At 35.8% G+C, this 13,575-nt stretch overlaps 1 protein-coding gene across 1 annotated transcript in view; it reads left to right on the top strand.

Annotated features, from left to right (window-relative positions):
• Positions 1-4,736: 4,736 nt before the first annotated feature.
• The window catches only part of LOC135222617 (uncharacterized), a 775,758-nt gene continuing 766,919 nt past the window's right edge, over positions 4,737-13,575 (top strand). The window contains exon 1 of the mRNA XM_064260717.1: positions 4,737-5,658. Within this exon, the coding sequence (XP_064116787.1) occupies positions 5,131-5,658 (528 nt within the window). The 5' untranslated portion in view covers positions 4,737-5,130. The remainder of the gene's footprint in view (positions 5,659-13,575) is intronic.

Here is a 13,575-nt window from a genome sequence, read left to right on the forward strand (position 1 = left end):
AGTCAAAACTTGCTTTAAATCACTCAACAAAATGCCCTATAATATAAACATATTAAACAAAATAGTTATAACAAACATGACAATTAACCACATTAAACCACTATATAACAAATATACAGCCAAATTTAGAAAAACGGTAATAGCTGAAAAAATCGCATCATGGAAGGAATATGTCTCAAACATATCTTCAAACACATCCACAAGGGATGTCTGGCAAAAGATAATGAAAATCAATGGAAAACATATAAGACCTCCAAGAAGTGCAATACATTTAAATGGAAAAATATACCATGATACTTATGAAATATCAAATATAATTGGAAAGCATTTTGAAAACATCAGTGCTTACTCCAGCCTAGATATACATTTTCAAAATATCAGAAAACAAAAAGAAAATATAGTACTCAATTTTGAAACTCTTGAAGACCTGGAATATAATTATATTTTTAACATGGATGAACTAGATAATGCCATCAACTCTTGTCATCCATCCGCACCAGGATATGATAAAATATAATTTGAAATTATAGAAAAATGAGCTCTTATAGCTAAATCATATTTATTAAAATTGTATAATATTATCTGGCTAAAATGTGTCTTTCCTGATAAATGGAAACATGCCATAATAATTCCAATAAATAAACCAGGAAAGGATGCAAGTAATCCATCCAATTATTGACCGATATCTCTAACAAGTTGCCTATGCAAAATCGTAGAAAAAATGGTTAATGCACAATTAACTTATGTAATAACCAAAGAATTCATTTTAACACCAACACAGTCTGGTTCAATTGATAGCTGGCAGATCAACCCTAGATCCCTTAATACATTTAGAAGATCATATCAAAAAAGGCTTTGAACAAAAGAAATTAACAGTAGCTATATTTTTTGATATAGTAAAAGCATACGATACAACATGGAAACATAACATCATGCAAAAACTCCACTCCAAGGGACTAAGAGGCCACTTACCAATATTTGTTAATTTTTTAACAAACAGAACTTTTCAAGTAAGAGTAGAAAATTCCTACTCAGTAACCTATAAACTGGAAGAAGGAATCCTTCAAGGTAGTGTCTTGAGCTGTACATTGTTTGCTTTAGCAATCAATGACATTGCTATAAATTTACCAAGGGGTGTAAAAAACAGTTTAAATGTTGATGACTTTGTCATTTACTATACGAGTAGTAATCTGAGACATGCTCAGAGAGTTCTCAGTACTGCCATTTCAAATATATGTCGTTGGACAAATTTAGTTGGATTTAAATTTTCAACTGATAAAACAAAAGTAATCGTCTTCTACAAAGACAAAAGATGGATGAAGAACCAAACAATCAAACTTCACCTTTATAGCACTGAAATACAATTTTGTACAAAAATCAAGTATCTAGGAGTGATATTTGATCAACATTTAAATTGGAAAGACCACATCAAATACATTAAAGCCAAGGGCATCAAAGCCCTTGCCATATTAAAAAAGTTATCACACACTAATTGGGGAGCAAAGCGAGACATTTTATTAATGATATATAAGGCAACAGTCTTATCCATAATAGATTACTGCTGTCCAATATATTCATCCTATTCATCCGCCTCAGAATCTGCATTAAAATCTCTCGATGCAGTGCACCATGAAGGCGTGCGATTGTGCACAGGAGCATTCCGATCGTCCCCAACAAATTCACTTCTGGTAGAGGCAGGTGTTTTCCCCTTAAAACATCACTGTAATTTGATAACATACGAAGAGGTCTTTCAATGCAAGCGGGATCGTCTCCTGCAGCTGACTGCTTCCAAAACTGTAATCCAGTAACAGCAGTTAATAGTACTAGCTCTTTCCCAAAAAGAGCTAGATACATAATGAACTTGCATAACATGGATCCAATTTTTCACCCACCAATGGAATTGCCACCACCGTGGATTTTAAATCGAATAAAGATATGTACCTCCCTGTCTTACCTACTTAAAAAGCAAATGACAAGTACAGAAATGTACCGCCAACATGCTTTGGAGCACATTAGAAGAAAAGGAAACAAATTTATGGTATATACAGACGGCTCCAAAATAATGTTGGAGTAGGAGCATCCGCATATTCGAAAAATATGTTAATAAAAAAAACCCTACCTTTAATATCATCAGTATTTACTGCTGAAGTCACAGCCATACAGATGGCTCTTGATATGATATCTAAGGCAAAACCAAGTGTCTCTGTTATTTTCAGTGACTCACGTAGCGCTATTGATGCTATGAACCAGCCCGAGAAGAGTCTACTTGAGACTCAGAGGTCTGGAAAAACTAATCCCTATTAATAATAATAATTGTGTTAGTGTCTCATTTTGTTGATAATGTACATAATAGAGTTAGCTATAGTTTATATTTTTGTAATGAAACCTGTAAAACTCGCACCATTTTCCCTGGACCTTTGCTTGGACTGTAAGTACAGAGACATGAATTTTACATTAGGGTCATGGATACTGAGTTTTTATGAAAATAAGGAACATCATGTACACAAAATGAAAATTTAAGAAATGAAGCTTGAGTGAAATAGTAAATTAAAGAACAAATAATAACTGCCATTCTTCTTATTTCTCACTGTTATCCCTACATTAAGGGGTCTGTTGCCTGATGCACCTTCTCCACTGCCTTCTATCAAAGGCATCATCCCCCAATAAACTTCTTCTCTCCATATCTTCCTTCACTTTATCTCGCTTTCTAATTCTCTGTCTCCCTCTTGATCGTCTTCCTCCTAACAGGTTCTTCCCAAGCCCTGGTGTAATCCAACACTAACTTCAAAGTTTTCTGTTTCCCCAACTGCTGTTATTACTTTTGTGTTCGTTCTTTGATATATCATGTCGACCAGCCTAACCAACTCTTATGGGACTTTAATATTCCTCAAACACCAAAACATCAGTTCTCCTGGGATTCTGTTGTATGCTTTCTCTAGGTCTATAAATGCACAATAAAACACCTGGTTTCCCTCTAGCCTCTTTTTCTGTAGCTGTCTTACTATGAAGATGGCATCCACCGCCCCTCCTCCTCTCATGAATCCATACTACTGTTTCCCCGTCTTTTCAGTCTCTCAACCAATATCTTCTCTAAAACTTTCAATCCATGCTCTGTTAGTTTAATTCCCCTATAGTTACCACAATCCATGACATCTCCCTTCTGTTTGCATATATATATATATATATATATATATATCATAATATATATATATATATATATATATATATATATATATATATATATAGCGAAGTTGAGGGTGGGCTCTATCAATCCAGTAAACAGCAATTTGGTGTGAAGGGGAAGGACAATTCTTCATTCCTTTCAAAGTACTTTATTTAGCTGCGACGTTTCAAGACGTTTAGTCCCATTTTCAAAGCTATATAATAAAAGAAACATACATTAAAAAAACAGACTCGGAATAAAATGGAAGAATAAAAAGTTTTTTTACATACAACATAAAATCATCAATACAATAAAAAGGAAGAGAGTTTACCAAATGGTGCTGAGGCCACAGACCGGGTGACAGTTCGGGCCAGGATCAGCTTCGAGCCTTCGACTTAAACTCACGAGAGGTATAGAGGTGTTGAGGTGGTCTGAGTATTTAGTTGAGGGACAAGCTGTTTAATAAAAAGCGATTCCAAAATTGCCAGTTGTTGGTCGTTAGGAGTTCGGCCTATGATTTTAAAATCCTTGTAACTGACATCGAATATACATATTTTTGCATGTTCACGTATGCAAGAGAATTCTGGATTTGATCATTTAACACCAGTTCGATAACAATCCCCTCGATGAGAATCCAATCTTACTTTTAACAACCTGCGGGTGGATCCGACATATTTCCCCAGGTTAAAAGTAAGATTGGATTCTCATCGAGGCGTGAGATATCGAACTGGTGTTCAAATCCAGAATTCTCTTGCATACGTGAACATGCAAAAATATGTAGCCTATATTCGATGTCAGTTACAAGGATTTTAAAATCATAGGCCGAACTCCTAGCGACCAACAACTGGCAATTTTGGAATCGCTTTTTATTAAACAGCTTGTCCCTCAACTAAATACTCAGACCACCTCAACACCTCTATACCTCTCGTGAGTTTAAGTCGAAGCTGATCCTGGCCCGAACTGTCACTCTGTCTGTGGCCTCAGCACCATTTGGTAAACTCTCTTCCTTTTTATTGTATTGATGATTTTATGTAGTATGTAAAAAACTTTTTATTCTTCCATTTTATTCCGAGTATGATTTTTTAATGTATGTTTCTTTTATTATATAGCTTTGAAAATGGGACTAAACGTCTTGAAACGTCGCAGCTAAATAAAGTACTTTGAAAGGAATGAAGAATTGTCCTTCCCCTTCACACCAAATTGTGGTACAGATCCAGAAATCTTTAGATTTATGCTATGCCAAAGGGCGCCATTTTCTGTGCTTGTCCTGGGCGCCAGTAACCCTAGTTACGCCTGTGACTGTTGGTTAAAACGTGGTTTATGAAACGCAACAACTTACTCAAATGGTTTATCATTGCGCAGATGAAATAATGTCATCAGTTACAGCAACTTGCATGAGTGCGCCTAAGCCAGCGGTGTCGGTGTGTAGCTGTCAACAGAGGGCCTGGTTAAGCGTGCGCGCGTAGCCTAAAGAAGGGCTGGATTGAGCTCCTGCCCGGGACCGTAACCACCACCGTCCACTGTCAGTTGAGTCAGCCAAATAATTGCCAATGCCGCCAGTCTGTATGCGACTCCCGAGCCGAGAGGTTCGTAGTTGCCAGCTCGTTGTCGCGTGCCTCGTGTGAGTGGTTATACCAGTGATTTTTGTTTTTATATAATGTTATGCTGTAGCATGCAATTTCTGGATTATTTAACTGCCGTCGTTTGTGTTTTCAAATGCTCACTTTGAAGTGACAATTTTTATGGATAAGAAAGGATATTACTATAGTGTTAGTACATTTTCCATTGAGTAATGATGGAAAAATGAAATAAGTTTGACGGAAGATCATAGGCCTAGTTTGGTGCCTGGTGTTTGGAATGTTTAATAGTAAACAAGAATGAAAGTTTACCAGAAGCAGTTTGCTTTTTGTGATAGGCATGGCCTACTAATGAGGTTGTAAGAGAGACAAATCGAAAAAATAGTAAAAATGGAAACAAGCGAGACAGATTCGCCAGGAAAAACGGAAGTGACTCTCAGGGCACGTTGGGCCTACGACGATGCCAGGACCATGCGTGGTTTTCGCCGACGCCTTTCGGAGTCTGCGAGAGACGCCCATGGCGATGGCTTCTATAGGCTGGCACGACTGAGCAGTGGCCTTCGCCGTCGTCTCTCGGGATCCACAAGGGATTTATTCTCGTCGGTTGTATCTCCCGTGGGTACATCCTTCGATGAAGTCAATAAACTTAGTCCTAATGACATGCGCCAACAGCTCTCTGCCTCCATGAAGGATTTACTTTTGCATGGGGGAATAGGAGGGGCGGGAGGCTTTCGTGGAGAGGATGGAATCCCTGAAGGAATAGGAAGGAGGCTGAGCCGACGCTTATCTCTCCTAGCTGATACCGTCGCCAACAGGGCAGATCTGACTCGAGGTTCCCTAAGGGCACGCCTACCCAACCTGAGGAGGTCACGCTCATTTTCCGTCGGCGTCATTCTCCCTGACTCCTCCACAAGAACGGTAAGGACGGATTGTCATATTTACTGTTGGCGTTGGTTATGCTTCTTGATGTAATACGAATTCATGTCGATAAGCAAGTCAGGGGCTAAAGGTATTTTTTGTATTTCATACCTCCTGTAATGCACAGCGTAATATATATATAATATAATATATATATATATATATATATATATATTTATATATATATATATAATATTATATGGAATGCCAATACCTGGTTCTATAAAATAAGGCAATCGAACAACTTTTCCATAGCCATGTGCACTAGGCGCCCGCACATAGGGACAAGAGGGTCACTTGCCCTCCCCTGAAATCCTGAAATATATATATATAATATATATATATATATATATATAATATATATAGTAATACGTATATATATTATAATATATATATGATATATATGTGTGTGTGTGTTGTGTGTGCATGTATGTATATATATATATTATATATATATATAATTCTATTAATATATAGCTATATATATAGATATATATATTATATATATATATATATATATATATATATATAGATATATAACATTTATTACATTTAACTTCATCACTTTGTTTTCCTTCAAATTTACAATCTTTCAGTTTGAGTAAATTAACAGAAGCATTATTATTATGTAATATTTGTATACAGCGTTTTGTTTTCCAGAAATATTTGAATTCAGATGAACAGTATATGGAACTAGTGAAAAAAGTCTATGTAACTTTCTGTATTTTTTTCTTTATCGCATCTTGCTTCACTAAATGATTGGCATAGTTGTTCCACTGCATATTATATGTTATATAAATGATATTAAATATATATATTATTTATTTAGATTTATAATTTATTATATTATATTATATTATATATTTATATTATGTATCTATATATAATATATATATATATATATATATATATATATATATATATTTAAAATAAAAGGAGCGCATAAAAACATCAAAATATAGAGAGAAAAGTACTATATTTCAGAGACTGCTGTCTCTCTCTTCAGGTATATGAATATGTCTGAAGAGAGAGACAGCAGTCTCTGAAATATAGTACTTTTCTCTCTATATTTTGGTGTTTTTATGGGCTCCTTTTGTTAGATGGAATTCTGTTGTAACAGCACATTTTTTACCAGTCACATATATATATATATATATATATATATATATATATATATATATATATATAAAATTTGCCCCATTTTGGAAAATATGCTGCGTGCGCCCATGCCTGTCTGAGTCAGTGGTGCGTCAAAACTACAAATGAAGCGAACGCAAGTTGAGAACAAACTTTTGCCAATACTGGATAATTTTATAAAACACTGGTTAGAAGCACCAACATGTAAGAACTAATAAACCCGTTTGTGATGTCTGCGATAAGTTACTGGCGTGTGTCTATGAGTCGTGAGGTGGGGACACACCCTATCGTTCATTAGGGTACGGGTAAGCTGCTATCATATCGTTAAATGTCAAATTAAAGAATATCAGCTAATTCTGATACCATTGAGTTCATTTACAATGTTGCCTCAATTTACAAGTTACTCACGCATTCTCATAAAAACCTCATCGGATAGTAGCTGCTATGGGTTTGCGCTTCCTTTAGATGGTAATGTATTGGATTTCTTTTTCATGGACATAAATAAGAACTTGGTTGTTTCGCAAGTTGGACGATGGCTGTGACAAGGAGAAATTTGTATATACGTGCTTGTCTGGTTATGCTTGAAAATAGACAAATATTAGGAGTGTAACTGGCTGAGAGTTTGACAGACTTTCGTCCATAGTCAAGCTACCTATGTGTACAGATAATCTTAAACGTAAAATAATTCCATGTGAGATTTTAATGTGTGCCCGGTAGGTGGTGCACCGTAGGCATTAGTTGAGGGTCCTTGCGGCGTCCTTTCGACCCCCTAGCAGCAACCTCCCGTTTATTATACTGTACCTCCGTTCATGTTCTCTTTCTTCCATCTGATTTTCCAGCCTCTCTAAAAATTGTTTCCTAGTGCAACTGCGGCGTTTTCCTCCTGTTGCAATTAAAACCTTTTTGCGATCAATTTCCCGTTCATCACTGAATGACCTCATGGGTCCCTGCTCTTAGCATTTTGGCCTAAATTCTGTATTCCATATTTGTGACTCTAAGATCGGGACCATTGGTTCCGTTTTAAAATTACCTATTTTTTTTCTTTTTTTTTTCTTTTCTTTTTTTTAACTAGCAGTAGAAACACATTCATGACCGACTGTATGTGTTGCCCATTTACAAATGAGAGGGTGCCAGAAGGTGTTATTAACCTTGTTATAGTTTATGCCAGCGTGGGTTCTTGCTCTTAGATAACCCTTTCAAGTTATTCTAATTTGTATTTGTTGCCTACGTGGAATTTAGCAGGTGTACAAGTAACAATTCTCGCCGGAGAACCTGATGTGTTCATACAAGTGAGGTGAGGACGCTTATAACTCTCTCTCTCTCTCTCTCTCTCTCTCTCTCTCTCTCTCTCTCTCTCTCGTCTCTCTCGCTCTCTTCCTCCTCTCTCCTCTCCTTCTCTCTCTCTCTCTCTCTCTCTCTCCAAAAGAATAAAGTAGAAAGTAGAAACTTCATTATGTCGAGTCACAAACTTATTTGCTTCAACATTTCAGGGATTCCGTTTTCGTTACCAGGGCTAAACCTTTTGCATTTTATTTTGTAATTGTAGGGTTTTGCAAAATTTACTATTATTGCCGTATATTTTTTTTCTTCGACTCTTGTGAAGGTCTTGTTTTATATTTCCGAAGTCTCTTTATGTGCGTTATTTTTTTCTTCGATTATAATTATTTTTTCCTTAGTGTTAGTACGTTTAATAATTTTGTTTTTTATTGAAATTTCTTGTTGCACGTCATTATTTTTGTTGACTGATTTTTGTGAGGTGTATATATATCTATATATATATATATATATATATATATATACACACACACACAACACCATAGATATATTAAATTTATATATATATATATAGATATATATAATATTAATTATATATATATATATATATACACACACACACACACGCATATATATATATATATATATAATATATATATATTATATATATATATGTATGTATGTATGTATATATACACACACATATAAGTGAAAAGTCTTTTTCGTGTCCATTGTAATTTAAATATATATTACAAATAAATCTATCGTGTTGAGCAAGATTATGACCTCGAGGAGTATTTATACTGCTACTGAGGATCTGCACAACCCAGTCGTCAGCAAAGCATGCACTGAGTAGCATCAGCCTACTAAATGAAGCGAGATCTCTCACCACAAGACTCATTACAAGAATGGCGCCATATGTGCATCCCAGCGGTAGTAAAAAGTCAAAACATCCTTTTATGATGTCCTTGCTAACCTTCATAGCGAGCGCATCGTGTTGCCTCATTTCCGACACCAGGAAAACTCTTTGACATCATTTTCGGGACTCGGGTGCTGTCGGAGTTAACCCGTGGGTTATGTTCCTACCAAAGATACTATAGCGTACTCTGTATATATATTATATTTGGTTCCTACTTCTCCGTGGTAGAGTTTTATCATATGAATGAAATCCTGTCGTACTCATGGTTATGGCTATGAGCTTCCGGGGTTTCTCTTTTGTCTCGACATTATCCGGGGAAATGTACTTTTCTTAAGCGATGATGAAATAATTTCAAGGGAAAACAGTACATTGCATTAATAAATGTTATTCAGCCATTCATTACTTGACCAATCTATGGGATATCCTATTATTGTGCTCTTCTTCGTTACTAAAACACTGATTTCTTTATTGCACTTGCACGTTAATTGACCTATTGTTTTTATATACTGGACATTTTACCCTTATTTGATAGGCCATAAAGATGTAAATGATTACCAGTTAAAAATCTGAAATCTACATTTAGAATTAAAAGTATAGCTATGCCTCATTAATGTCAATGGCAGTTATACTCCGGTATCATCAGTTCGTGCATATCGAACAAATCGTTTTAGGTTTAAGATCACAGTATCACGGTCCACTTTCTGTTTTATTCGATATATGTGTATCAGTTTGCAAATCAGAGAGAGAGAGAGAGAGAGAAACAAGTGCCAACACTAGTTAGCAATTGTGACTTCTCAGAGGAAGAATGACCCTAATTGAGTGAAGCTTCTTAGCGTAGAAGTTATGGGAATCACCAGTATGAGACTAAATAACTTGTAAATCAACAGTAACTGCTCTATGGAGTATGGTGGTTAATTGACATTATATGCAGCTTTTCATTATTCTTGTATTCTTAGATCTGTGCTTATTATTAGATTAGGTTTAATAGTAAGCTATTTTATCCGCTAAATTTGAATTGTCTTGATTCTAAATATTTTCTCTCTGTTTATTTCATATACAGTTGACAACCAAGTAGAAAGGGGTCTTTTCTTGATGCAAGTGATTTCTCTTTTCTTCAAATTTTAATTTTCCGTCAAAGGTCGGTCTCTGTTTGTGAGTTGTTCTGGGAAGTTATTCGTATTATTAGAGTTTATAGTAATCTAAGTTAGTGAAATATAGCTATGAACTCGAATTCGTTTTTTATCTACTACATGTGGTGTCAATTTTAAAGGACAAATGCGTTGTCCTTTTAGATTGTTTACATAAAGGCTTCACTCAGCATTGACACTAACACTTTTTTCTCTCTCTCTTTCTACCTCATGTGGTTCTTTGCAGATTTTGTATTTATTTTGCAGTATCTTCAGTTCGTGTTGTACGTATGAGTGATTCGTTTTGCCAGTTATTCAGCGCCTTTTTATATTCATATATGGAAAAACAGATGTCAGTACTTTTAGTATCTTGATGTTATATGACAGTAATAGCAGAGGGAACGTAGTTCCGGCAGAATTCACATAGTGATGATTTTCCCATTTTGCGCCATGAGAATGAAGTAACTTATGTATGTGATGTAGCCATTCGTATATCTTTAAAATTTTATCTTCGTGACTTCAACGCTGAAGGAAATAGTTACCCGTGAGTGAACAGCAGCGTAAGAATTTTTGTTTGTTTTCCTCTTACTCAGAGTTGGACATTCGTATAGAGCCAACCTTTATAATCACTGGCGTGCAAAGTAAGCGTCCTCACGTATAGAATGCCCTTGCATTTAGCTTGTGAATGGACGACCCCATTTGAATGGTTACCTATGAATAACCAACGTCGTAAGGACATGTAATCTTGGAATTAGCAACGCTATGAGAGGGAGTTAACATGGGATTAATCACTACCGTAGAAAGTATTAACCTGTGAAGAAACAATCCCATATGAAAAATAACTTGTAAATGAACAACACTGTAGGAAAATGTAAGCTTTGATGATCAACGTTATAGGGAATGAACAACGTTGAGGAGTTGTCAAGGAGTTTCTTTTAATGTCAGAAAAAATGGTTGAAATAGGAGGGCAGCGTAACATTACTAAAAGCTAAATTTAACAAGAACGCCTTTCTCGACACTCCCGAGGAATAAGTCCATGTCACCGCATTCATTCGCTTAAACTTTGAAGTTGATATTTTTGTTTTTACTCACCTTGAACGTTCATTCAAACCGTATGCAGTAAGTCAAGGGCCGTTAGCGTTCTAAGCGAGCTTCCGGAGAATCGAACAAGTAGAAAATGTAGCGAAAAATAAAGAAAATAAATAGTTGAACGTAAACATATCTTCAGAAAATTAGTAGGCTATATGCTTACATAAACGGTAGGTGAGACGAGTAAAAGACTACACTGAGCAATCACTTTTGTTTTATTAGTCTTGTTATTAGTAGTGGTAACTAGTCACTACTGTATTTATCGTTGCTTTTGCTGTGACAAGTTGCTACATTTGTTAACACATTGATATAGCTTATGTCCTTGATCATGCTAGATGGATGATCTGCATTACAAGAACGGTAAGCGTTTTCCTTTATATTACGGTATACTCTGAAATGGTATTGACACAATGATCAGATAAAATGCGTCCTGATGTGGCTAAGATTCTCTCTCTCTCTCTCTCTCTCTCTCTCTCTCTCTCTCTCTCTCTCTCTCTCTCTCTCATGGGGCAACCATTATTGGAACGGCGGAGGCTTTTATATGAAACAATTTTTACAGGAAGTTTTCCTCGCATATTCCAAGCAGCCCAGTTAAGCACAGTGTGTGGGGGTCAGAAAGTGACGCAGTTTGCAATGTTGTTCTTTCGGGATCAAGCGTTAGCATATATGGATTATGTATCTATATCTACAATTACTTAGGCACGCCCGTATTTTTTTATCGTTCATCTCACTTCTTAACTTGAAGTCCCAGTTATCGGGAACTAACCGGAGTAAACATATGCGTCCTCCCCTTTTATTACAGACATTTTACAACGCAGGAATCAGTTACGAGGTGTACTAAATCACATGAATCAGTCCATATGGTAATTCATGTAATTTGCGCTTTCAAGAGCACCTGGTCTAGGGAAATATTAGGTTACTGTGAATATTATTGTGTTTTTTACCACGCGATGAATTTGTTGATTCGTCACAGAACGGAGAACACTCGTTTGTTTTGTTACTAAAGTCGTACCATTGCGTTAATAATTTATGTCCTGTTATACATCTTTATTTTCAATTATGTGTTTCTCATCAACTTCATGACTGTTTTGTATGTAAACTACCCGGTCCGATAAAATTTACAGTCGTATATGCCGTCCTGCATCGTTTAACCTCCGCAAAAGTTATACGTTTTTTGAAAATTCAGATGTGACACACACACACACACACACACACACACACACACATATATATATATATATATATATATATATATATATATATATATATATATATATATATGTGTGTGTGTGTGTGTGTATGTATGTGTATGTGTGTGTGTGTGTGTGTGTGTGTATGTGTGTGTGTCACATCTGAATTTTCTAAAAACGTAAAACTTTTGCGGAGGTTAAACGTTGTAGGACGGCATGTACGACTGTAAATTTTATCGGACGGGGTCGTTTACATACACAACAGTATATTATATAATATATATATATATATATATATAGATATATATATAATATATATATATATACACATTCGTATACATTCGCGGCAGCCAGACCTCGCATTAATATCTTGGTTTAATTCCTCTTAATATTATAGCGATGATCTCTGTATGCTCCAAATGAAAGATTTGTTTCATTGAAAAGGCTGAAGGACAAACCTTTGACTATGCTAATGAATGTTATCGCTTTCTTCAGCTGCATTGATGCCACGCCATGATCTGTGACTGACTCCTAACTTATAAATTTAGTAGCGTTATTTGATTTATCGAATAATTTTATTATTAATCACTGCAATTTCTGAAAACTTGAGGGAGTATCCTGGTTCCGCTATTGCTTATAACAGACGAAGCTAATAGTGTACTTGTCAGTGCCAGATACTTGCCAGTTAAATTGCAAATATTTTAATATGGTGACATATGCATGAGCACGGAGGCAGGAAGAATGTTTTAAAATACATTTTTGTCTAAGTTTTGTCAATTTCCCAATCAAGGCGAAGATGTATCTTTACGTCTTATTATTTTTAGTTACATGCATTTACTGATATAAAATTTAGGTGCCGAGACCGTACAAAATCAATTGAATACTTAATAAAGAATAAAAGTAGTGTCATGTTGCTTATTTTTTATGTGAAGATGCTAGATTGTACGTAAGTGCAGAATGCCTCCCGCAGATGTAAATGCAAGTAAGCCATCTAAGGCAGGACAATAGGCTTCCCGGAGGTTTAACATGTAAATAGGGAGGTTCCACCACCTACATATACGGGAAACTCTCACACAATAGGAAATGGGAGGGGGACAACAGAAGATCTGGAAGGGCTCTGTTACACTTTGCACGCGAGAGTTCTTTGAAAAATACAACACCGAGGACGCTGAAAGGCCAC

The sequence above is a fragment of the Macrobrachium nipponense genome, chromosome 8, assembly GCF_015104395.2.
Source record: "Macrobrachium nipponense isolate FS-2020 chromosome 8, ASM1510439v2, whole genome shotgun sequence".
In the NCBI taxonomy this organism is placed as follows: Eukaryota; Metazoa; Arthropoda; class Malacostraca; order Decapoda; family Palaemonidae; genus Macrobrachium; species Macrobrachium nipponense.